The 26,278-nt window shown below is 37.1% G+C and overlaps 1 protein-coding gene across 4 annotated transcripts in view; it reads left to right on the forward strand.

Annotated features, from left to right (window-relative positions):
- Positions 1–1,539: 1,539 nt before the first annotated feature.
- The window catches only part of CGNL1 (cingulin like 1), a 44,234-nt gene continuing 19,495 nt past the window's right edge, over positions 1,540–26,278 (forward strand). For 2 of the 4 annotated variants that reach the window (XM_014306513.2, XM_031055963.1), the window contains exons 1-8: positions 4,311–4,373; positions 5,375–6,974; positions 7,468–7,562; positions 8,486–8,579; positions 9,487–9,588; positions 9,965–10,113; positions 10,603–10,738; positions 12,509–12,721. In XM_014306513.2, coding sequence (XP_014161988.1) covers positions 5,394–6,974; positions 7,468–7,562; positions 8,486–8,579; positions 9,487–9,588; positions 9,965–10,113; positions 10,603–10,738; positions 12,509–12,721 — 2,370 coding nt within the window. In that variant the 5' untranslated portion in view covers positions 4,311–4,373; positions 5,375–5,393. Of the gene's footprint in view, positions 1,572–4,310; positions 4,374–5,374; positions 6,975–7,467; positions 7,563–8,485; positions 8,580–9,486; positions 9,589–9,964; positions 10,114–10,602; positions 10,739–12,508; positions 12,722–26,278 lie in introns of those variants that run through there. The other 2 variants (XM_031055962.1, XR_004081611.1) reach the window with 2 other exon arrangements.

The following is a 26,278-nucleotide window of genomic DNA, read 5'->3' on the forward strand; positions in this document are numbered from 1 at the left end:
GCACTTTTCTCCCTTCTGCTCTCTGTAAGGAGTAGATCAAATAAATTTATCCTACTCCAGAGCTGTCTTCCACATGGGCTAAAAGGGACAGCAGCCCAGGCCCATTTTTCTTTGGCAGAAGCAAATTGTAGGTAGGATTGACAATGATGAAGTTTCCCCTCATACTTGCAAGGCATGTTTGTGAGAATGTTTTCCATCAAGTGTGAAACCATTACAGTTTTGGTCTTTCCATGAATTATCCTGTCTGCTTCCTTTTCTTTACCCTCACAGTATGTAAGTTTTCCTTCCTCTTCTCTCGTAAAGTTGTTTCCTGTCCTTTTCCCATAACACTGTCATTTATTATTGACCTAACACCCACTTTGTGTGATGTTGCTGATACTTTCTGAATAGTCAGCTGCACAGAGAATCCATTATTTAGCTTGGAGAGCGAGCTCAGTGTTATGTAAGGCTGGAGAACAAATTTTATAGTTCCTTCCTGACATTTTGCTGTGCATGTGAAATATCTGAAGTAAACATTCATAAATTGTTATATCCTGCTTTTTCAAAAAAGACAACTGATTAAATAATGTGGGCCATGAGGATATTTTTTTCTTATGGTAATAAAAATTTGGAAATAATTTACATGGAATCAAATATAATTTGTAATTTAGCCTGAAATAGTTTAAAATTTTCAAAATTCTCAAAATTCTCTCCTCCAAAGAGGAGATAAGGGGATATGCCCACGTCTTCCTTTAATGAAAAATCTTCAGGTAATCCAGCCTTAGGAGACTCAGGATTGTAATATTGGATGTGGGGGAGTTCCTGGCTTTTTGACATTAAGGGAGCCAGGGAGGAATCCTAGTGCCATAAAAAATTCAGATCTCTTTTATTCTCCATATTCCCTCACTGGATGTGTGCAAAAGGAGCATATGTTAATGGGAGGCAATACCTTTGAAGGGTGTGTGGCTCCTTCAGGAGGCCAGGGACCATATCCATTGGTGGGACAGTGTGTCCCCCCACACTGATCACCATCTCTGCCTGGACTGTCTGTCTGTCTGTCTGTCCAGAGCAGTCGCTTGGCTCACAGGCTGGAGCACAAGGTGGGATGTGCTTTTTAATGAGGGAGTGTGGGCAGGATACAGGAGAGCAAGCTTCCCATGCAGAGTTTGGCATTTAACAGGATTGGGAAAGCAATTTTTCTGAATAAATCTGCCTTGTAGATTTGGCTCAAGAACTGAAATGGGTGGTGGAGACAATTCCATGCCTTTGTGGTGCTGTAATGTTAAGAAGGGGAGAGACATGTCTGGCACAGGAGGATGTTTCTCAAAAGAACTCTTTTTCTGCCCGTGTTTGCAGGGAGAGCAGCCAGGGTTCCCCATGACAGAGGTTTCCTTTATTGTGAGCAGGTCTCACATAGCTCCTGTTAGCTAGCTATAAAGTAGCTGTGAAAGAAAATGTTTTTAAGGAATTAAAAAAAAGTTTTTGACCTGTTAAACCTTCAGTGTTCGTATCCTTTGGTTCTTTGTAGAGTATCATATCACCACTGAACAACAAAGTGCTAGAGAAGAACATGCAGAGTATTGGATTTTCAGGTATGAAAAACTCTGCTGACAAGTTCTCTTTGTAAACAAAAAATGTCATAGTTTCTGTTTTTGGCAAAAAGAAGTTGTTCAGAAAAATGGAACCATTTCTGAGGAATGATAAAATGTGGGACTTCCACAGCCACTGAAGTAATTTTTAAAATGAGTGTTTAAGCACCTTTATGACACCTTACTTTAGGAAGAAATCTCAAAACTGAAAGGCTTGAGCAGCTTTGAGTGCCAGTTTGTTTATTTGCTCACAGAAGTTTTTAAAGGTTACTATCCCTGCCAATGAAGTTAAAACACAAATTCAGTTTGAAATTTTCTGCTTACCTCAAGCAGTCCAAGGCCATGCTGCTGACAAAATAGGTGATCCTATCATTGTGTGGTACCTTACTTGCTGACCTGATAGCCAGATGCTGGTGACTGTGTGTCCTTGACTATATTATCTGTCTTAGCAAGTGGAATGTTTTCAAAAGAAAATAATTTATTGAGCTAGTCTTTTCTTATGTCCTGATTAACTTGTATGTGATGTTGTAATGATGCTTCAAGATAGGAGATAGGAGCTGGTTTCATAATAGAGTGGCAGTTGTTCACCTATTTAAAACTTCAGAGTCATTGCTTCTGGTTTCTGAGAGTTGTATTTTTAAACTCTGACATAGCAAATAAAATTACCAGCAAGACAGTATTGTTTGAAATTTAAAGAATTACTTTAGTAGAAAACCTGGAATTAGGATTTATATCATTCTCTATTTAAAAACAAATCTTCTTTATTTTTTTAAGTAACTACAAATATATAACAAAGAGCTGCATAAACAGGGAAATTGCCTTCCCAGCTGCCAGTGAACTATCTAACCTCTTTTCATAAGCTGAAGAGCAAACAGACTGTTTTGTCATAACATTTGAGGGCTTCAGCAGCCTTAGAGGAGATTAAAAGCGGGCAGTTGTAGCTGTCAGGGCCCCCAGCTGTCAGCTCCTGCTCTGGATCAGATGTCAGGATCTCAGTCGGTCACAGCGTGGAGCACAAGCTGATTTCATTTACCCCAGTGTGCCAATCTGCAGTTTTCCAGGGCTGAGGTGTGTACTGAGCCAGCAGAGGTTTCAGATGTTCTCATTTGTGACATGGTGACATCTGTCAGAGGAGTGGGGCAGACAGATGGGAGAGGAGCAGCTTCAGCCCTCTTATCCTCCTCTGTTGCTGTAACCCTGCCAGAGCCTGAGATGTGACTGTACAATGTGTGTGCAGGAGAATGACTGTAACTGTAATTAATCAATTAACATAGTTTCAGGATTTCCTCAGAAAGGCTGTGTGTGATGAAAGCCAGTAGTGCTTTTTCTTTAATTTAAAAATGCTTACAAAATTGCAAAACCATTTTATTGCGTGTTGTAAAACAACTATTTGATATTATGTAGTTTATGTGAGTATTACACAATGCAGCTTGACATCCTATAAAATAGAAATTCTATGTAAAACCTTCAAATATTTGAATAGTAGGGTCATCTGTCTTTTCTTGTTGATGCCATGGGAATTTATAAATGTAATCTTTTTTTCACAGTTCCAGAAAGATAAAATGTGTTATTTAAAAATTTTGTTTGTTTAGCTCTTTTATTTCTACAAGGTTTTATCCTTTTGTACAGTAAAATTGAGAGTTTTGTTAGTACAATGCATGTGAACAAGATAAATACATGTACTTCTTTATGGTTTTAGAGACAAACATATTAATTTAAGGTAGATTATTAACCTAAATATTATTTCCCCTATATAGTAGGGGAGTTGGTGTTCTTTGGTTATTTTTGAGGGGATGTGGGTTGTTTGGGGTTTTTTTCTGGTTATTTAATATTTTTAGCAACTTAGCAAAAAGTTTGAAAGCACTACTTTTGCAGTCACCCCCAAGCAGACATATTGTATTGCTATGTATTGCTTTTGTTCCTTATGCTGATTGATATAAATCCTTTTTATTCTTTGGCTTTTAGGTTTATTTTTATTGACTTCTTTTTATATTTTTTTAATTGTTGCCATTGTTGAAAAATTCAGATAAACTTTACTCTTTTTGTAGATTTGCTAATACAGCTTGAAGATGCAATGTGCAGTTCCATATTACTCCTTAGTTTGTCTTAGTGGCATTTCTAATCTGGCTGGGATTGTTGAGTGGAGAGCTTTTAGTAAAGATGTTCACACACTCCTCCATTACAGATGAGTGCTACCAACTGTGTGTAAATCAGGGGTCTCTCTCAAAGCCTCACATGTGAATGTGCCATGTGAGACTTCAATTTATAACCCTGCTGCTGAGGAGGAGCTGGAGTTGGTTTTTAGAGAGGAAGGGATTTTTGAGGGGAGCTTTCCTGCTAGGAGGAAGAATTAGCTAGAAATTAATGTACTGTGAACATTGAGCCAAACTTTTTCATTTGCTGTCAGGAAAAAATGAGAACTCTGCTCTTGACTGGAGTGTCTGAGGGAGGTGGTTCATGCTGAGGTAGACAGGAGAGTGAAACTGGCTGCAGAGGGTTGTTTGTCCATGAGACATCCTGTTGTTTTGGTTTCCTCTTGCTGATTACCATCGCTCAGTGATCTTGGGTTTGTCAGGCTGCAGTGATGACTCAACTCCCCAGCTCAGTTCAAAAGTTTATTCCCTCCAGGTTTTGTATCAGACTCACAGTCCCGTGTTCCATTCTTTTATAGACACACTTGTACTGTCACTGCACTGCCTCTGCCTTTAGACAGTGGGCTCATAATCTGCAACAGACTAAAGTAAACCTGCCTGCAAACCCAGCTGTTAGAGAAAGAAAGAATGGCATTTAACATTAAAAACACAGGTAGGGGTGAATTTATTGTTGTCTAGATTGAAAGAGTTTTGGCACATATAGGCTGGAGTTAGCGTTCCTGTTGGATCTGAAAAAGGCACTGTCAGCCTTGGAAATATGAGCAGTATTTTTCCATTTTTGTTGCTCAGCAAGTATCTTGTTTTAAAATAGCAATTGGAGTTTTTTTGAACAAGCTTGCATTTGGGAGATTTGTTAAATTAATCTGTAGGAAAGTTATTCTTAGGGATGACAATGAGATAATAAATGAAAAAGTTTATTTTAAGATGTCATTAGAAACAAATGTTGAAACCCAAGTACGTAAAAACCACAACTCAAAGGAATGAGGATGTTGAGCTTCCTTGCAGTGCTTTAGTTACCTGAAACTCATAAAACCTTAAACTGCCTGGTTGTGTTTTGCTTTCCTGGGCTTATGTTTAAATGTTAAATGGCTGATACTAAATTCTGGCTTTAAAATGATCACTGGTTTGTGAAAGGTACAGTCTTCTTACATCCTGATTAATTTATATGTGATGTTGTAATGACTTCAAGATAGGAGATAGGAACTGGTTTCATAGTAGAATGACAGTCGTTCACCTATTTAAAACTTTACCAGTCATTGCTTCTGTTTTCTGAAAATTGTATTTTTAAACTCTGAGATAGCAAATAATTTCCACTTCTAGGTAGTGGAAATACCCAGAAGTCATGCTTTGACTCAAAAAATTGTACCAGAGTTGTTTATATTTAAAGTAATTCGATTCCAAAGCAATGAGCACAAACTCTGTGAAGGTAACATTCCTAAAATGACATTACATTGATCAGAATGTGTCAGTCTGACATTTGTCTTTGTATCACAGTGTATTATTCGCTTTGGGCTTGATAGAGCTTGGATATTGATTTCCCTGCATTATTGCTGTCAGTCTTCATCGTCACATCGAATGGTAGAATAAAGTAATTAATGAAATAATCTAACTTACTTAAAACAATGAGAATTTTTAAATTTTTTTCCTGTTCAGATATAATCCTCTGATAGACATGGAACCATATTTTGCTGGTTTTAAGCACATGCAGCAGGACTATGAAGTCACTCTTGAACTTTCAAGTGAAGAGACTCAGAAAACTAAAAATGCGCTAAATTCTAGGACGGGGTCTTACGGTGTCAGCATTAGAGTCCAAGGAATCGATGGACATCCTTACATAGTACTGAACAACACGGAAGGATGTTTGCCAGAAAATCCTCCTCCTCCTGGAAAAGAACAGCAGGTCATTCCTCAGACTGTACACAAGCCAGCTGTGGACTCCAATACTGCTTTTAAGTTGGAGGACAAAACCAGTGAACATACAAAATTTGTTGGAACACAGCATGTGCAACCCTCTATGCCTAAAAAACTGCAGATAACCAATGTCCATGAAAAGGAAAGTCGAATGCCAGATTTTAAAGATGAAACTATAAAATCCTCAAATTTGTTGAATTTTCAGAGACATCCTGAACTTTTGCAGCCATATGATCCTGAAAAAAATAACTTGAACTTGGATAATTACCAGTCTTCTCTATGCAGTAAATCTAAGTCTTTTGCAGATGAAAAAACTGAAGCAAAGCCTTGGATTTCCTCATCTAAAGTAGTGTCCCTACAGAAAACAAATACATACCTTGCTGAATCAACCAAAGCAAATTCAAAAAAAATACATCACAACAGGTCGGTAGAAGATCCAAATAAGCAGCTGCAGGACTGTCCCAGTAGCACGATCAGCCCCAGTGACGTGTGTGTTTCAGAGACATTTTCACCTGCAGGAGGATCCCCCTGTGTTAGTCCCACTGCTTATCCCGAGACAAGGAAACCCAGACCAGATGTTCTTCCCTTCCGCAGGCAAGATTCCACTGGGCCAGTACTGAATGACTCCCGAAGATCCTCGTCCTCATCAGCCACTCCCACCTCTGCCAATTCCTTGTACAGGTTTTTGCTGGATGACCAAGAGTATGCCATCTACGCGGACAACGTTAACCGCCATGAAAACAGGAGATACATTCCGTTCTTGCCGGGAACTGGTCGTGATATTGACACTGGTTCACTTCCGGGAGTAGATCAGCTAATTGAAAAGTTTGATAAGAAAGTTGATGCTCACAGAAGAGGCAGGTCAGGAAAAAGGAACAGAATTCATCCAGATGACCGTAAAAGATCAAGAAGTGTTGATAGTGCCTTGTCTTTAGGACTTGATGTAAATTCAGATTATTTAGGTGAATTCAGTAAAAGCTTGGGTAAGTCAACTGAGCACTTGCTGAGACCATCTAAAGTTTGCCTTCACAAGCAGTTATCCAGAGATCAAAAGTCACCTTCCAAAGAGACGAAGATTTCTGCTCGAAGTATTGGAAAACTGCAAATGCCCAATAAAGACACCCAGAGCAGCAGTTTCAGCTCTTTGCAACACCATAAACAGAATGGAACAGATACAGAGAGCTCGATGGGTAGATCAGCTACACTCCCAGCACAGAGTAAGAGAGAGGAAGTTAAGACAGTAACTTCTACTTTGTTGTTGCCAAACCGAATTGCAATTACGCCTGAATCAGGAGCCAAGAAGATTTCTGTAAAAACATGTTCATCCGTCCCTAATATACAGGTAATTTTGAGTTCATTCTTTAAGCTATCCTTTGCACATGAAAGCTGCCCTGTTGTTAATTGTGTATTTTTCTGGTCTTCATTAGAACAAACTCCCATCATAAAATACTTCCAGATGGGATTGTTCTGGAGAAATGTAAATATAATTTTTTGTTGTTTTTGTAAGTATAGAAAACCTGATTTGTAAAACAACTGATTTTTGTGTGGGTAAAGGAAGATGGTGAGGCCAAAGATATCAAGATTCTTAAGCATACATAAATAGAATGTGAAAAGATGTATGCAAAATCAAGTAGTTTTCTTTTTTCTTTTGGTGTGGAGTATGGTTTCTTATTGCAGTAAGGCAAAACTCCAGTGGATCTTTGAGAACTTCAGGTTCATCCATAGCACATAAAAGTTTTCATTAATAGGGTAGAATGGAGAATTCCAATTATACTGTTTGTATTTACAACTCTCACAGGATTTTTATCTTTTGACATTTTATCTTTATCTTTTAGGCAACTCCTGATCTCCTAAAGGGCCAGCAAGATCTTGCACAGCAAACAAATGAAGAGACTGCTAAGCAGATTCTTTACAATTACCTTAAGGAAGGGTCAGTAAACATATGTAACTTTTGGATAAGAGACTGCATTTTCTCAATACTTGTCTTCTATTACATTTGAAATGTGAAACAGTAAAGTGAAAGCTATAATTAAATGAAATATCTCTTTCACAATTCTGTATCTCAGCTGTGTCCTCTAAGGCATTATCTGATCTCAAAATACCCAGGCTACCAGGACTTACATAAGGTATTGTACAGGATATGATTAAATGCACTTGAAACTTGTGAATCAGAATATGGTTTGTCTTTTAAATACATCTGGAATTAAACTTTGTATAATATAGAGGTTATTGGAGAATTCAAATAGTACCTCATGGAACTTTAAGCCTTCGGGTTTTTTAAACCACAACAGTGAAGTGTTATTTCCTAAGGTTTGACAGAAGCCCTCTGTGCTTTTAATACTCTGTGCACCTGTAAGTCTTGGTATTTTCTACTGATAACTAATTGAAATGTAAAGGAAGGTTAAATTAATTAAAAATACACAATGCATTTAAATTTCTTTTAATTCCTGATATAGCAGGTTCTGGGACCTGTTCAAGTGTTATTTTGTGGTGCAGTAGTCAGAACTTCTAAAACCTAGAACTAACTACTTCTTATTTCAATATGTCTGAGTAATAGACATGCTGAATATCTGTCTTTCCACAGTCACAATCTTACAGACGAGATTTGCACTTCAAGAGTTCAGTGCTCTTTTTTGTTTGGTTGGCTTTTTAGAAAACATTTGGAATACAAATTTTTAACTTCTCTCTTTGAAGATTTTAGCAAATCACAGTTAAGATAATTTCTGATTTGTTTGTAGTATTTTGGGGGTTTTTGTGGAGATTTTTATTAGATTGGAGAGTCTGAATTTGGTTTGATGTTAACAAAATGGTAACTTCAATCGTATCATTGCTTATTTGTACTGTCTGCTTTAGAAGTCCTGATAATGACGATGCAACAAAGAGGAAAGTGAACTTGGTTTTTGAGAAAATTCAGACTTTAAAGTCAAGAGCTGCTGGAAAGACACAGGTAAAGAATTGTTAATTTGCGTTGGCCTGTTTCAAAGTGATGCAGTATTCAGACAGGGCCTTAAGAATCAGAATCCCCTTAGTGACTTTTACTAGGCTGTTCATGTGGTCCCTCAGGAATAGAGCTTAATTTTGGTGGCATGAGAAGGATTAAATGCTTATTGTCTATTATTTTATCCTGGGGTATAATTAGTAAAAATGAAATTTTTTTTTCTTCATATTCTTCTTAATCTAGATATACATGTGCTTTTTCAGAAGATTTTAAATGTAGTTGCTCACAGCACAGTTAACCTTTTTAAGAAATCTCTCAGTATTTGAGAAGGAGTTTGGAGCAATGAAGAAAAATGTTAGGCACACTCACATAAAATTTCTTGGGTAAAGATAAAATTTATTTGCAGAGATAAATGTTAATCTTTTGATTGCTGTGAGACCAACATAGCATGAGAGACTCATGTAGATTTTGTTATTAATGACAGCATTATTTATTTGCAAAATACATCCTAGGAAATTACCTAAAAATGTGTTTGAAAACCTGTCTTAACATATGAGCATGCTTTGCTTTGATGTCCATTTTGCATAATTAGTGATATCTCAGTAAAATTGGCCCAAAGTACACATGATTTGAGTCATATGTTGCCTAATTTGAATTTTTCTTTACATTTGTATATTTTCTGTTTTATTGTCAACATGCCTTGAGCAATTTCCAAGAATTTTTATGAAAACCAAATCATGGTTCCTTTGAAAATCTTAGCTTAGCCTGACCCATGTGAAAAATCCCCGGTGAGCTCAGGCAGCTGATGCCACGCTTTGTTAGTCTTGCTTGTAGCTTTGCTTTAGATTGAAAAAAAGAAACTGTTCTCAAAGAACATCTTGGCTTTGTGGGAATAAATGTCTCTATTTAATTGTAGGTTTCGGATTCTTCGGCTGAAGTAAAAGTATTGGTGGAACAAAAAGCAGAACTTGAAAGGAAAGTGGAAGAGTTAGAGAAAAAACTGGAACTGGAAATTAGGGTACAGCGCTTTATTGTTATAAAGCTTCTGAATATTTTAAATACTCTTTTTAAAATAAGTGACAACTGATCCTCCAGCTGATTCTGTTTTGCTTCATATTCTTCTTAGTCCAGATATACCTGTGCTTTTTCAGAAGACTTTTATTTAAGGGGTGGTTGGTGATAGCATTGTTAACCTTTGTAACAAATCTGTTCTTAGTGTTTGAGAAGGAGTTTGGAGCAGTGAATAAAAGTGTTAAGCACATGCACAATGCACTTCTTAGGTACCTGCTGAGGTAAATGTTAATCTGTTGATTGCAGTGAGACAGAAATAGACTGAGAGACAAACTGTAGCTGCTGTCTGTTATTTTGCCTAACTTTTGGTGTACAAAATTCAGAATCAGCAAAATTCCAAAGAAGAGAGAGATGCTACACGAGCAAGTCTGAAAGATCTTCAGTTGCAGCTTGATCAAAGCCTTTGTGAAAAGGAAGCCTTAAAAAAGCAGCTGGAAGAAAATGAGAAGGAACTGAGGCAAAACCTGGAGGAGTGAGTTAATTCTAGCAAAGTTATCATTGAAATTTTACCTTTTCATAAACCTTTTAGATTATAAGTACCTGTGTCTCCAGAATATGTTGATGGAACCAGACAAGTGACATTTGTTACTGTAGGAAATGTTTCTACCATTTAAAAGAGTCATGTCTTTAGAATATCTGGAAGGAAGAAAAGATTGCTGAATTTATAATCTTCCTCTTAGTGCAAATTGTTTTTAATATTTCACGGTCAAAATACATAGTTCAAGTCCTTGAAGTGTTGGAAACATGACTAAAGTACCAGGTCTGAAATAAAATACAACTCCCCACTTAAATACCTAGTTAGAAGATTTCTCATTTTTACCCCTCTGACATTTAATTTTTCTGCCTTATTTTATCCTATTCTCTTGTGGGCAACATGGGAGTGTGTGTCTTTTTAGTACTTGAATGAGCAAACCAGTATTTCCACAAATTAAAAAACTCCTGTCTGATTTTTACTGATGAGGCTTTTTCAAGTGAAGATGGAGCAGGAAAAACACCAGACTGAGATCAGAGATCTTCAAGACCAGCTCTCTGAGATGCATGATGAACTGGATAATGCCAAACACACTGATGAAGGGGAGAAAGAGATTCTGATTGAGGTAAGTTAGGAACTGTCAGAAGGGGGATCAGAAAAATTGCATGAGAAGTGGAGACTAAGGTACAGAAATACATGCCTTTGCTTTTCCTCTGCTATTAATCCAAAACAATGTAGCATTATTAGGCGTCCTAAGAAAGCATGTTAGGATAGCAACATTAACCCTAAAAGGAATACAGAGTGTAAGTACCATTGTTTTATGGAGCAGGAGAACAGATATCTTAATGGCTGACAGACAGGTGAGTTATCCACTATTACCAGATAATAATCTCAGTTTTAGCAATTAGGAGTTGGGATCAGAGCAGGGAAGATCAGTTTAAAAAAGATGTATATATTATCAAAGCCAGATGAGACTCAGCCCAAAAAATTAAAAGAACTCAACAAAGCAGTCTCTAAATTATTTACTTTGTATTGCTCGGACCAGGGAGAGAAGGGATGAGTCTGGAGAGGAGCAAAAGTATTACAGAGTTTCTGTCACCTTGGGATGAAAGAGAAATTGGCTGTAACCCTGGTTATACTAATATACTGATGATGAAATAGAGAACACAGCTTATTAAATTTGTTGATAAGGATGTGTAAGAGTATCAGTGCAGAAATATTAAAGATGTTTGCATGCAAGATCTGCTGAGTAGAATAACTACCTTGTTTTGTATGGGTGAGATTTGATTACTCTTGAATGACTGCCTTAAATCTCAGGCACTGTAATTGAAAGGTGAACAAAAGTAGGAGAATATCACAAATGATGATGATAGTACTGAAAAACATTATCTTTGAAGAAGGACTTCAATCTGAATGGAGAAGTGAGGGAAGAGTCAAAAACACATCTTACAGAATGTTGCTGTAAATGTGATAGTGATCAATTTTTGTATGTTGTGTGGAGATAGAGTAAGAAATGAGAGCCTTAGCTCCAGAGATTTAAAGAAAGTGTTAGAAAAAGTTTCAGTTAATACCGATAATTAAACAGAGGAAGATGCTGCCTGGGATGATGGTAGGATCCCTTCCATTGTAGGCTTTTAATGGCAGAGTAGGTGATGTGTGTCAGGAGTGGTTTAGATGTTCTGAACTTCCTTCAGTGCAGGGGAAGTCTGCATTATTCTCTTTGGAAGTACAATTACTCACAATTGGAGAAATACCAAATCAGAGAATTCTTGAAGCTGTACATTTCTGATTGTTTCTGTTATTCTGTGTTTTTGTATGCATCTTTAGTCTTCAGATTCACTGACTCTCCAGTTCCTTCCCAGAGATTTGTAGTGGGGAAATGACTTCTGGGTTAGCCTGGTTGGGAGGAGGAAGGGTGTGAAGACATGGACTTGGTTGGGAAGCACTTGTTTTGTCTTCAGCACTTGAAGAAGCAACTTTATTTATTCTTTCCAGCAGAAAAGAAAGCAAAGAACTATCACTGAGTTTGTTTCTCTGGCAGCTGGGGGAAATGCTTTGTCTTTGTTCTTATCTATCTCATTGCTAGTGAAAGCACAGCATAGGACTGACTCCTGCATTATGTGCAGATGGCATAACATACGCCATTAAAATATTTTGATAGTTTTGCAGCATCAGATATGTTGACCTATTATATAAAATATCAGCTATGTGTTATACTTCTAATAATATTAGAGTTGAGCAAATTTTTAGCTTACTGTAAAATTTGTAAGAAATATGTCAGTCATATGGAACAAAGTTGTCCTTGGGGAGCTTAAGTGCTTTCTTTCTGTGAGACATAAACAGAACATCGACAGTGGCTATTTGACACACAGCTGTGTTTAATTTTGGGCTTTAGGAGCTGATGCAAATGAAGCAGGATCTGCAAGAAGTATTGATAGCAAAAGATCAACAAGAAGAGATTTTGAGAAAGAGAGAGAGAGAGCTCACAGCTTTGAAAGGAGCACTTAAGGAAGAGGTATCCAGCCATGACACAGAGATGGACAAACTTAAAGAGCAACACGATAAAGAATTGCTGGATCTACGCCAGAGCCTGGAGAAAGCAACAGAGGTATGTAAGTGGTAACAGTTACCTCTACAGGGGAAGGTTCTGCCTCTCTTAGGTGTTGTAAACCAGATGCTTTCAGATACTCTTATTTTCTTAGCAAAATAGGCAAAGATTTAGGCCAGTTCTCGGCTGCTGAGATTACGTTTTCTTTCATACGCATCTCATGTTTTAATTGTTTGTCACAGCTGAAGTTGTGGTCCTTTCTTCAAGCACTTATTTACTGCATTTGCTTTATTGCAAACTTTGAGGGAGAATAGATGGGAGTATAGTGCAGAGAACCATTTGCTTGTCCTGGGTTAAAGAGAGTCACCAAAACCTTGAGGATGCCCTTGAAGAGCACCAGTGTGCTTTGCCAGTCATACTGTTGAGAGAATTTCTAGCCATTCTCTGCAGTTCCTACATTCAGCTTCTTGTGTCATATCCTGTTCCCTGGCTGCATTGTTCCACCTTGCCTATTCAAGTTCTCAATATCAGTACAGGGTTTTATTTTGTGTCCTTTTCATTTATTGAACTTATGCTTGTTTACTGAATAGTCAAAGGAGTGTGAGCACAAGAAAACAGCAGGGATTTGGGTGTTTTGAGTCAGACAGGAAGAAAACAGAACTGAAGGAATTGCCTCTTCCAGCATCTGCAGGAAGTCTTTGTGAGAGGGAGAATAGGAACAGTTTCAGAGGTGCGTATTTATTATTGTTTTCCAAAAGATGTCCTTTGTGAAATTTTCTTTATAGAAACAGCAGGTAGGAACATACTGAAAGATTTTTTTGGTATGAGGACAATTCTCTTAAAGTTTTGAGCATTCTTTTTACAGTGACAGCTTTTTGTGTCTTTTCTGTATTCCCTCATTTTATTTCTCAAATGTTTGAGAATATTTCTGCAGGCAAACCAGGCTTCACCAATATGTCAGAACTGTAGGCTCAGTTTTATGCTTAGAGATATCCATGCTAATTTATGTCTGTTACCTGCACTGGTCTTAGGTGGGTTGTAGTTATCCTGCTGGTTGTAACACAGAACTGAGGGAAAATTAAGCTTGAAGCTGGAAAGAAGTTGCCGAAGCTTTATATGCTCTATGAGCAAAGTAGGAGCCCATGTGGAAGATGCTGAATAGGTATTGTATGACTGAATTCTGACAGAATATTTTATCCTTTTAAGGGTTTGTTTTAAATGTGCAATCTTCTTCAGAGGTTAGAAAATTTTATAAGTGCTAGTTTGTTTATGCAGCCTAGGACTTGTACTTGAGGTTGTTCATCTTTGCTTAAATGTGTTGTTTCTCTTTGTTTTACATCATCATGAAGATATTTGACTTGTCTGAGCTGCATGAACTGAATTAGTTTTTTTTCTTTGAGAGAAAAGTAGAACATTTAAATTATCATTTTTTATTACACAGTAATCGTAGTGACAGCTCAACCTCAATGAACCATCCTTTCAAAGTTAGTGCATGGTAATTTACTGTATTTCAATTATGGAGCTGTAATTACGACTGACAAGAAATGAAAGAGTAGTCTGTTTGGCATAACAATAACACAGTCTGGGAAATGGCTCTATGACTGGGTTGCTGTGGCTTAGAGATATTTATAAATAACATTTATTTACTTGCATGACATAGTCTATCTAATGGTAAATTTAATAAGACATACAAAAGTGAAATTTATTTGTTTAATGTTGGTCTAAGTACCAGTTCTCTTCCCATTTGAGCTGAATTTTTTGCTTTTATTAGAAGTAAAACTTTTAACATGTTTAATTGGAAGGAGGTGTTTTCTTTCGTTTTTGGGGTTTTTTTAAATTTTGCTGGTATTTGTACTCAATGATTTCTTGAAGCACAGCATTATCTTTATATTTATCTTTATGCCTGCTGGCTGAGATTTGTTGTTGAGTTTGACATATTATTTATCAGGAGAGTATAACCATTCTCTGCAGGAAGTTTCCTGACTGATCTGCTGTGATCTTATATATACTGTTAATTATTTGGTTGATAATTAATCTGAAATACCGAGGAGACATAAACAATTGAAGCTACTTGGCCTGTTAAATTTTTTTTTAATATACAAGCTGGAAAAATTCATACCTGATGGCAGGGCACAAGAAACCTACATCAAAGATTAGTGGGAAGGGCCATTCTGTTGTATTTGATGAGCAGAACAGGAGTGTAAATGCTGTAATAGTGGTTTGTCATACAAAAAATGTGGATATGGATGTTTGATAGATCAGGTTGTATCAGGACCTCTATGTACAAGAGTGTTTGTTCTTACGTTGCTTCTAAATCATCCAGATTGGTGCCATGAATAAAGGTGTTTTGTGATGTAGGCTGTTAAGGAAGTTTCAGCATGGAGAAAGGAAGTAGTTTTTATGCCAGTGTTAAATCAACAGAATTTTCATCTGCTGGAGGTGTCAGATAGGTTGGCAAGTAATGTGCAGTGCATTTAGTCTGTGTGAATGCCACATAGATCTGTTTGCAAATAATGTTAGAAACATACTCGAGGTTATCTGATAGAAGAGCAGAGCTGTTTGTCATCATGATTCTGTTCTCATGCTCACTAACATGGTGCTAGTTTGGTTTTTTTTGTTGGGTTTTTATTGTTGCAGTTTTCTAGTTTCTTTTTTTAATAGAGAATTTGAAATAAAGTCACAAACATTTAAGATATTCTTTTTCTTTGCTACAGTTTACCTTTTAAACTTATTTTTGTGTTATGTCTTTTGCTTGTGGTGGTCTTGAAATGGCTGTCACTATTCTTGACTTCATTGCTTGTTTGTTGAGGCAGACCAGACTATTTCCATTTAACAACACGAAAAGTTTTGTTCTTCCATGACATACCTCTGTGGGATAATAATTACCTTTATTTTAATAATAAATTTAAAAAATAATGTCTTTCTGATTAAGAATAGATTTCTCCATAACTGCAAGTGCTAGAACAGAGATTAGTATGAATTCTACTCCAGTTTTAATGTCATAGAAAAATTTCTCTTATTTTATCTGACTCTACAGCACAACAGTCCAGGATTGTACTATTTTAACCTCTGTCACTGCAGATGAAGTGCCACTGTTCCAGTAAAATTCGGAAATAGCTTTGGAATGTAATGCTGCAGGTAAAATGTTTAGCACATTGCAGCTCATACTGTTCTAATTCCACTGAAATGGTATCAGCTCAGGAGGGCAGTTGCGAACTGCACAGCACTTCAAATTTGCATCTGTATTTAGAGAAGCTAGCTGAACAAATGATGTTGTTCAGAAAAAGCTCTAATCATCACATTAGGAAGAGGCTTATCTAAGCCTGACCTTGACTGATTTATTTGGCATGTCATATGTCTGACCTTGTTCTCAGAATGATAATACAGACACTCCAAGTTTAGAGCTGATTAATTTATCAGCGTATTTAAGAATGCAGTGAAGCTGGTGATCATGTTACCATTAACACGTGTGTGTTACATATGATTATGTTATAATTAAAGAGAAGAAGGAATTTTACCAGAGCAAATGTAGGAACAGCAAAATACAGTGGTTGCCTTCTGCACATGTTATGAACTAAAATGGTCCTCCTTTAAGATAAGAAAAAAGGATAAATCTCTGGTATTATACATGAGAAGAAACTTTGGTTTTGGATTTTTCCCATCTTGTTAATTTAGGTGAATCTAGCACAAACTGTAAAGAACTTTGAAATGAAAAGTAACTACTGAATCTTTTTCTACTTAACCTGATAATATGATGTGTCTTCCTCAAAGCTAATAAAAATCTCCCATGTAGAGCAGAAACTTAAAAACTGGCTTAAGCATTCCAAATGAGATATACTCTGTATGCCTTTTTATAGAAATGGTTTGGAATTAGTTGAAATGTAAAATGAAACATAACTAAATCTAGTATATTCTGAGAACCTGTTTTGGAATAATACTGTACAGTGAACAGTGGTTAGCTGAGTTACTCAGGGAAAAGTGAAGATATAAGTGTGGAGCATTGCAAAACCACTTTGGTACTTTAAATGATTTAATGTATGTAACTGTAAAATTATATATATATATATATCCGAAAAAAACCCAATGCCTTGTTTCAAGCTGAGGTGAAATCTCAGGGCTATAATGAATTGTGATAAAAACCCATGGTCTTAATAGCAGTCAAAGAAACAAATGATACAATAAGAATGACTTGGCATGGAAACATCCTTATGTGCTCTTATCCATACATCCATAACTTACCTGAATCTGCATCCTGAATGCTGTGTCTGAGGCTGGTATGTTCACCTCAAGCAAGATACACAACAATTGAAAAAGATTTAGAGAAGGTAATCTAGGATGTGAAATGTCGCTGCCGGGTATTTTCTTTGCCTGCCTGAGGCAGCTTTTGCCATGTTGAAATAACATTTTTTTGTTTCAGTTCTGGAAGCTGGTTGGTAATGGGTCTAAACTGTGTACAGAGTCAAATGGTGCAATGAGTAGTCCAAGTCAATGTTTCATCTTTCATGGCCTAACCCCTTTCCCTCTTTCATTTTCTGCCTTCTTTTACCATTCTTCTGAAAGCCTGGTAAGATTCTGATTGATTTTCAGTGTGCTACAAACACAGATGAGTTGGGGAAAGAGAAGGGAGGGTATGCAGACAGAAGTGTGATGGTGGAAGGAAAGCTGCAAGACACTCCTTAAACAGGTATTGTTATTGGAAACACCTATTTTAGAACTTTATAGGAAAAGTTTGGAAGACAGATTTGATTTGTTTTCCCCAACGGGTCTGTTCTGTGTGTGGAAAGGAAGTTTGTAATAGCATCATGCATGATTTCAGGACCCATTTAATGAAGTACCAAACAAATTATGGAATATTAGTGTTGTCAACAAGAATATAAAATGTGCCTCTAAAGCACTCTGAATACTTAAATTGGTGACTTTGTCTTTAAGTTCCACCTCCTCCAGTCCTTCATTTCCTTGCAGTTTACTGCTCCATTTATTTGGTGGATACATGTGTGGGTTTGGGTACAGACAGTACCATGAAACTACAGCTAGTGGGTTTTATACTGCATGTAGAGTCAAGAAAGCCTCTCAGCAAAATTGTCCTGCAAAGTTCTGTTTGAGTTGGATTGGATCACATCTATAGGATAATAAAAAAATAATCCTGTTTATCTGAAATAGTCATTTAACTATTGTGGCCTTTCCTCTGCTAGGACTATTTCAGTAAGTCTGGGTTGGGAAGGGGGGTTGTTTGTGTGATTTTTCATTTTCTTTGTTTCTGAAGCTTTAGAAGAGCTTGTACAGCCAGTTACTTCTTTATGCCATCAGGAGAATCTCTAATCCTTGTTAGCAGAAGGCAGTTTATGTATTCAGGTGATTTTTCTCGTGACAGTATAAGTTTGTTTGTGTATGTATGGGAAGTATTTGACTCCGTCAAACAGAGGGAACAACGTGAACACAGAGTTAGTTAATATTTTACTCCAGTCTGTCCACCAACTTCTGACCTTCAAAAGACTGTTAGTATAAGCCAATCTGAGTATGTCATGATACATAGCCAGGGGGATAACATGACATTGATGCAGGTACTGGTTAAGAGGTTAATACTTTCCTGGCCCTGGATTTTATAACTTATATAAACGTTAGGTCATGCCTCAATTGGAAAATTTTGTTTAATATGCTCTGTGTAAAAGAGGGCTGCATTCTCAGTCTTGAAATATATGTATTTAAATCTTTCATTACATCTCATAAATGAAAACCTAAATAGTTTTGGAAGTAATATTTAAGACATGGTACCATTTCAAGCAGTGAAAATGACCTTTTAAGAAAACAAACCTTTTCTCTAAGCTGTCACCAGTGAATTTTTAAGGAGTTATAGAGTGGCTCTAGCTGGAATGAGAGACCAGTCTGACTTGCTTGTTAATTTGTGCACTTGCTTACTGAATAATTTCTTGAAGTACAGCAGAGAATTTAAGCTGCTTGCAGTGTACCTTGTGAAGAGAGGGGAAAAAGTCACTGACCCTTTTAATAGGTAACTAATAATAGTTAACTTCCAAAGGGATAGCCATGTGTTAAAGTTGGCTAGGCCTCAGTTTGAGATTATGGGAAGAATTATTATAATCCATGTCAGGTAGAAAAAAAGTAAGTATGGCCATGGAGGCTTTTTTTCCAGAAGTTTTGTTGGTTTTGTATTTACCTTTTTTTGGGCAGTAGGGAGAATGGGTTGGGTGGGTTGGTAGCCTAACACTCGATTTGTAAGGAATTTTGGTACTCTTTTTGTAGAGATACAAAATTTAATTATCCACGCTATCCTGTGGTTACTCTTATTCATCCTAAGGCTTCCAGCTGCTTTAAGAAATAGTGTCTGGGCTTAGAAAAATTGCCTAAAGGTAAACAGTGGGTAAAAATGCCAGAACTAAAAGCAGAGGTACAAGCAGAAATAAAGACCTGTTATTTGCATTCATGAACTTTGAAAACTAGATTACTGTAGCTGAATAATACTGATTTCAGAAGCTCCCTTTACAGAAGAGCTAATAATGATTACAATTAAAGAGTTGTCCCTATGGGGAGACTCACTGTGTTTGACTTTTTTCCCTTTGTGTCAGTCTTTGGGTACAGAATGGTTTGGGATTTTTTTTCTTTCTTTGGAAATCACCTGCATGTTACCTAAGGAAATCAGTGTCTAGTTTTATTTAAACTATTTTGTTTGTATTAAAAAAGAAGAGGAAAAGACAAATTGGATATCTCCATCACTGCTACCCCCTCTGGATCATCTGAGGGAGCTGGGTAGATATGAATCCCTGAAGCCACATGAAACTTCTTACATGTAGTTCAAGAAGTTAAACTAGTCCAGCATCAACTTAAAAAGATGACCCATGAGTCTTCAGAGCTGGTTTCAACAGCCAGTATCTTTATACCTGAAGTGTTCTACACTAGGAATAGATTGAAGTGAGCAGTAACACCATTTCCCTTTTTCAGAAGATTTTGCAAGATTATCCTGTCATTTACTTAGATTGCACAATTATGAATATGAAAAAAAATATTTGAAAATCTGTTACTTCCCTTAAAAAGCTCCAGTTTGTGGCCCAGCTCATTTTGAATGGAAATTTATTCTTCAAGTATGGCTGTTAAAGAACAAACAGTTAATTGGTTGAAACACTTTTCACAGAATAACAGAATCAATTAGGTTGGAAAAGGCCTCTGAGATTGAATCCACCCTATGGCTGAACACCACGATGTCAGCTGGACCATGGCACCAAGTGCCACGTCCAGTCTTTCCTTAAACACCTTCAGGGACAGTGACTCCACCACCTCCCTGGGCAACCTGTTCCAGTGTCTGATCACGGTGGCTGAGAAGAAATTCTTTCTAAATCAAACCTAAATCTGCTCCAGTCCCTCAATGTCCTTCCTGGATTGGGGAGCCCAGATCTGGCCATGCAATTCCTGATATTCAGTTGAACTGGATTCTGAAAAGTAATGTAAAGGTTTTTAGAAGAATTTGCTGACTTTTGCCTGATCAACATTGGATTTAGCCAAAATGTAATGATTCTAATACATGGCAAATGAGATACTTAACAACCACACACTTTAAGTCTTCCTTTATTTTGTAAAAGGACTCTAAGGATCCCATAGTGTGTAGTCACTGCCAAAGGGGAGTTTCACCAGCTAAAACACTGAAGTCAGCCAAAACTATTTTTTAATGATCAGTTACACAACCTCTCTCATGTCTTTGCCAGTGTTGAGGGTGTGGTAAAAAAAAAGGTGTGGAGCCACAGAATATTTTCTGCATTCCTATCCAAAAGTATTTTTTTCTGTATTCAGGTTGAAACTGAACATTTCATTTGCATCTCAAGGACCTTGATGGGTGTTCTGTCCAGTTTCTTTGGGTTTACACAATAATGAGTGGTGGAAAAAATTTTGATGCCTTTTATACTATCTGTTCACTGCTTGCAACAAAGTTCAGAGTGGAATACTGTATAAATATATTTGCTTTACTGAGGTTTCTGCAACAAAGGAGTTGGAACAATATTGTTTTATTTGAACTTGAAAGTTGAAATGACTAAATTTAACATGTTTAAAAATATTTCTGGACGTATATATAACTATATACAAGGACACAAACCCAAGCTTTATTAGATTAATTTCTTGTTAGGCAAAATGCCTGAAAGGAGCAGGATGAAGGGTGAGGGAAATGTATTTTACTGGTGATTTTCCCTTATGTTCCATAGGCCTAGAGCTGAAAACCAAATGCCACATGCATATAAACTCCAGCAGCTGTGACTGTGTGGCTCAGATAAGCAGACCTGTGCTAGGTAAAGACTGTATAGATCAGGTGTACATGCCAAATCAAACAACACACACACATATATATGTATGTAAATATGTGTGTGCTCACTTCCTTCTCATCTGCTAGGAGTTAAATGGAGCTTGTACATACTATGAAAAACATCATCTGGAGAAAGAATTACAGACATTTTTTTCACAGACTTTTCGTTCCTTTTCTCAACATTCCTTTTCCCTGCCATGTTCTAAGTAATGTTATTCCCTGTATTAAATATAGGAAAGTAAGAGGTAGAGAGATTGGTGTTGAGAGGATTCTTTAGTTATGCATGTCCTAACTAAAGTACCTAGGGTAACATTGTTAGTCATTATAAAGTCCCTGATATATTCCGTGTACAATTTTTGCTCACTTCAGTTGCAACTGTGCACTCAAATCTATGGAAACCAAGCCCCAATGTCTCAAACACAGGGAAGTTAAGGAGCATGTGGTTATTGATCCTCTGGAAAGATTTGGCTGAGTGAGGTCTTTGCCTCAGGAGGTCTGGCAGACACAACAGACTCCAGATTCTCCAGGGTTGGTTTTGGGTACCTTAGCTGTGAAACTGTCCTGTCTTTTTATTGCTTCACTCACTTCTGCTGTAAACTCTGAACTTCTTAAGCTAATTGACTAATCCTTTAAGCTTTAGTATTAAAATGTATGAGAACTATTAAAAAGTCGGTGGTTATTGAACACCATGGATTATATTCTGCCATGTTTGATCTATTTTTGTGGTCAGAAACAGATTTTTTCCAGTGAATCTTTCTTTTAGGATTTGATAACTTGTTTTGTTTGGTTTGTGTCTACTGCTGGACTAAGAAGTAAAGTTACTACATGTGTACTGTGGCAGAATGACAACATCAGAATGCAGAAGTTTATCTTCAGTCAGTCACAGAGGACTTTGTATTGTGAGAACTTCTGTACAACTGTGTTTTCATTCTTCTAGATGAGCTTCTTTTTCTTTATTCTCAGCTTTTTCCAGACATTCACAACCCATTTCCAGCTCCTTTTCCCTAATCTCTGTACCTTAATGTTGCTGATAAGGTTTACATATTCTTAATCAGGAGTTTAAACATGATGAAATTTGAGAAAGTATAATAAAATATTCAGTGGATTCAAAGGTAATGAATAAGAAGGTGATATGAGTGTGGTTAAGAAGTCTTCAAATGGTGTGGTTATGAAGAGAAGGGTATTGTTCCTTCAGAGATTGAGGAGATGAATATCTGAATGTAAAACAGTACAAATGTAGGGACTAGAAGACACTGAATGCCCTGGAAGACAGAGCAAGGACAGGCAGATTGAAAGGAAAGACAAAACAAATGCAAGTAAATAAGCATAATAAGCAAAATGCTATAGGGTATTTACTTATATAAATATAATTCTGTAATACAATGCAGTAAATAGTAACAGTAAGAAGTTGGTTTACTAAAACATGCTGCCACAACTAGTAAGTGGGACTAAAAGGAAATAAACATTTTCTATATCATAGGGAAGAAACTGCAAAATTGGGATTCACATATGTTAATTTTAAGATCCAAAAGAGCCCACTTCAATTTTTGATAAAATTGCCCCCCTCTCCTCCTGTAGTTTGAGGGGCTTGAGGTTTTGCAGAGGTGTTTTGGTTTTTGGTTTTTTTCCTTTGTATGGCAAATATGTCTGAATATAGAGTATTTCATTCCAGGTTTTGTTGACAAGAATCTTGTTTAACCAGTTTTGTCTGTTTTGTGCTCTGTATGTTTATGTGCATAATCTCCTTTAAAGAGATCTCCTTTCTGAAGAGACTGATCCACAATTCTTTGAACTAAAGTTCTTACATTAACAATGTCTGTTAATGTTTTATATTCAACTTAAATCATTACTTTGTGACCTTCACCTAGTTCTGTTACCATGGGTTAAATTATATAAACTTAGTTAAAATAATTGCCAAAACTTTTCCAACATCCCCAAATAATTAAATGTAAAGGATTTATGAGTGGGCACCAACAGGAGTCATTAATTGATGTTATATCATTAAGCCTTGAGGACCATGAGTTAACTCAAGTGTTTATGTGCAGCACCTTTACAAACAAGTCACATATGGACTGAGGGAAATGGATCCACAGCACAACCTCTCCCTGTCTGGCTCTTGCCTCACTTGTACTTGCTACCCCTTCAGTGTTCAGTTTTCCTTCTACTTTCATTCTCATCACTCTAACCCATTGATTGAATGCTTTTGCAAATAGCTGTCAACTCATTTTTTTGAATGTGTAAGCCAGTCCCTGAATTTTTAGTGAAAATATGCATCCCTGCTCATGTAGGCAGAACCCCAGAGATTACCCCCGGCTGTTGGCAAATACTGTAGGACAGTTTAAAATTTAAAGTGTCCTTGTTGTTGCCACTTTCAGTTTTAACCTATGAAGCACAGCAGTTACCATTCAGACTTTATCAACATACATAGTAATTTCACTGCAGTGGTTTTCATATCTTTCACTTCCATGTTTTGGTAGGGAAATGCTTTGCAGAGTGTAGTGAGCCATCCTAATGACAATGTTGAATTGTACCTGTGGTCTGTACGTGGTATTTTGCCTGCCAGCTGGGTGGGACTGCAGGAGCACCCTGCCTGTGTGCAGGGGTTCCATGGCAAAGGACACAGCCATCCCTCTGTGCGTCAGCAGTGCCCTGTATGGCCTGATAGCTGCTGGCCTGAACCTTATGTAAGTGTTCAATATATGGACAGGGATCTCTCTCTACCAGGTTCTCCCCTAATGGTGTTGCTACAAGGTCTGTCAGAGCTGCATTTCAGTGCTTGTATGCTCTGTGTGTGCTCTCCAGTGATCCCTAGGCTTTTTGCTGTCTTGTTCATGTGTTTTGCCAAGAGCAGGCCTGGAGGGGAGGTAGAAGGTAATGTGGGGTGCTAGAGAGGACTAACAATGGAGAATACAAGGCAAAAGCTGTGGAGACTTTCAATACTTCAACTTTCTGTGGTAATATGCTATAGGACATGGCATATGTTGCCAAAAGCTCTTATAATCCAGAAACTTCATTTGTGCCAGTGAAGAAGCTCTGCATGAAATTCTAAGTGCTCTAGGGAAAAATGAATATAAGCTTTTTACTGTCTAAACCCAGCTGTGTAATTTGACTCTTGGAGAAATGATACTATGTGTGCTTTTTCTTATACAAGATACATCTAAACTGTATTTGTATGGCTTGACTTTGTTTAAACTTCACTATCAAATTGAGGATACTTTTGGATTGTTTTGTCTAGTATCCTCAGGGTGATCTTCCATGCCTTATGTGTGTAGTACAGTTGTGTAGGGTAAACTGATAAGATAGATACTCCTATGTTTCTTTTCAGTCTTGTCTGAAACAACTTGAAAAGATGTTGAAACAATGTGTACAGTGAAACCAGTTGTGAAGAAAATTTCTTGTACTCTCCCCAGATTATAATTAAGAAAAGCGTTCACTCTCCAACTCCAATACAGTGCAGCTCTCCATATATACCAAGAGAGTTTTTTACCATCTCGTAAAAGTATGTGTGTGTGAAAGAAAGGAATTTTGTCCTTAACTTGTTAGAGAATTTGCTTTGGCAGGTGTAACCTTTGTAATGACACCAAGGTCATTAGAGACCTGTGAAGATCTGCTGGTTAAGTGCTGGTCACTCAATCAGCTGGAATTTTAGCAAGGTTTTATTTATATATCCAATTTATTTCCAAGATTTTAAATTAGGTTAATAAAGACAATACTTGCAACTGGCTCTTTACACTTCTCTACATTTTACATGTATTCACCTAACTTCTTGCTAACTTTCTGAAATATATAGTGAAAAAGGAGAGCAAATAATAGTTTAGTTTCGTGTCAGTGTCTGTATCGTGAGATACACACTACAAAAAGCCAGCTGGAGCATATCTCTAGATATAATGGCATCAGTGTAATCTGAACTTAATTTTGAACTTCTTAGGTTAAATAATATATATGGAGAGATATTACTTCTTGTTTATTTATGTGTTGGGATCTCTGGGGGGGTTGTTTGCTTTTGTGCATGTGTGCATCCACTTTTAGGTAAATACTGCTTCCTGTGTTGGGAAAGTAGAGCAAACCATGGTTGATGTAGTGGAATCTCCAGGTCTGATGTGGGTGGGTCCACTGCAGTCCTCTCTTACTGTGCAGCCCCATGTAGGCAGTTGGATGAAAAAGAACAGACAAATCAACATTCCTTTCCCTGAACTCCCCAGCATGCCTCAGCTGCTTTCACTCAGCTCCAGAAAGGAGAAATGAGACTAAAAGGAGCCACTGGTGGAGTGATTGCTAATTAGTAAAACTTTGCTGCTTGCAGAAAGCAAAAATTAAAGGAATATATAAATGCTATTGAAATTCCAGTACATGAAAACTTAAAGCATCGACAGATTTATTTCAGAGCTTTTAACCAGTCATGTATTTAGAAGAACAAGTTTTTTCAGGATTTTCAAAAGACCACAACCTGTCAGCCTGCTTACGCTGCCAGTTTTTGTATAATAAGTTCATTGACCCTGTAGACAGTCTGAGTGTTTTCTGAGTTACTGCTTTATCTAATTTGCATGATTTTAAAGCTGCTGCTCACTAGAAAACAGTCTAGTGAGGGCATTCTTTGTAAACACTCTTTTATATAACTTTGATTATTCCTTTTGGGTAAGGAGAGGGGAAGATCAGGAGTGACAGTCAAAAATAGTATAAATAAAAAGTGATTTTCATGCTTTCATGAAATATTTAACAAAATATTTTCTGAGTAGTTTGATAGGATTTCTTTTGTTCTCATCCAGATAAACATAATTTCACATGCAAAAAATGTTGTGCTTCAGTAATGAATGTGTAATTACTTATTGTTACCAGATAATGTAGAGGCCAACGGTATAAAAGGATTTGAGAAGGATTAGAGAAATTAATGGATGATACATTCATGGAAGGAAACTAGTGAGAGCTGGGAGTGTATAATGATCAATGGCTTGCCTCATAGTTGTTCTTCCTCTTGTTGCCTGTAAGCATCAGCCATGGCCATGAGAGAGAATCCTGGTCTGGATTGATTCCTATGTTTGCTCTGATGTTCTTGCTGTTGTTTGAGGTCTTGGTGTAGAAGACAGTGGGGCTGCACTTGGGAACCAGATCTGTGTACAGAGTATTGTTTTGTACCAGCCCCTGAATGCCCAGAAACAAGAACCACCCAGTATATCCTGGGTTCTTTTATGTTCTTTGGAGGGGATTCTGAATGAAAAGTTAGTGAAAAGGTGAAATCCTTCCTGCTCTTTACAGAATTAAATGTTGGAGTGCATACTTGGTCTGTGTTAGAAGAATATAGATAGTATAACAATATA

The sequence above is a fragment of the Geospiza fortis genome, unplaced genomic scaffold, assembly GCF_000277835.1.
Source record: "Geospiza fortis unplaced genomic scaffold, GeoFor_1.0 scaffold171, whole genome shotgun sequence".
Lineage (NCBI taxonomy): Eukaryota > Metazoa > Chordata > Aves > Passeriformes > Thraupidae > Geospiza > Geospiza fortis.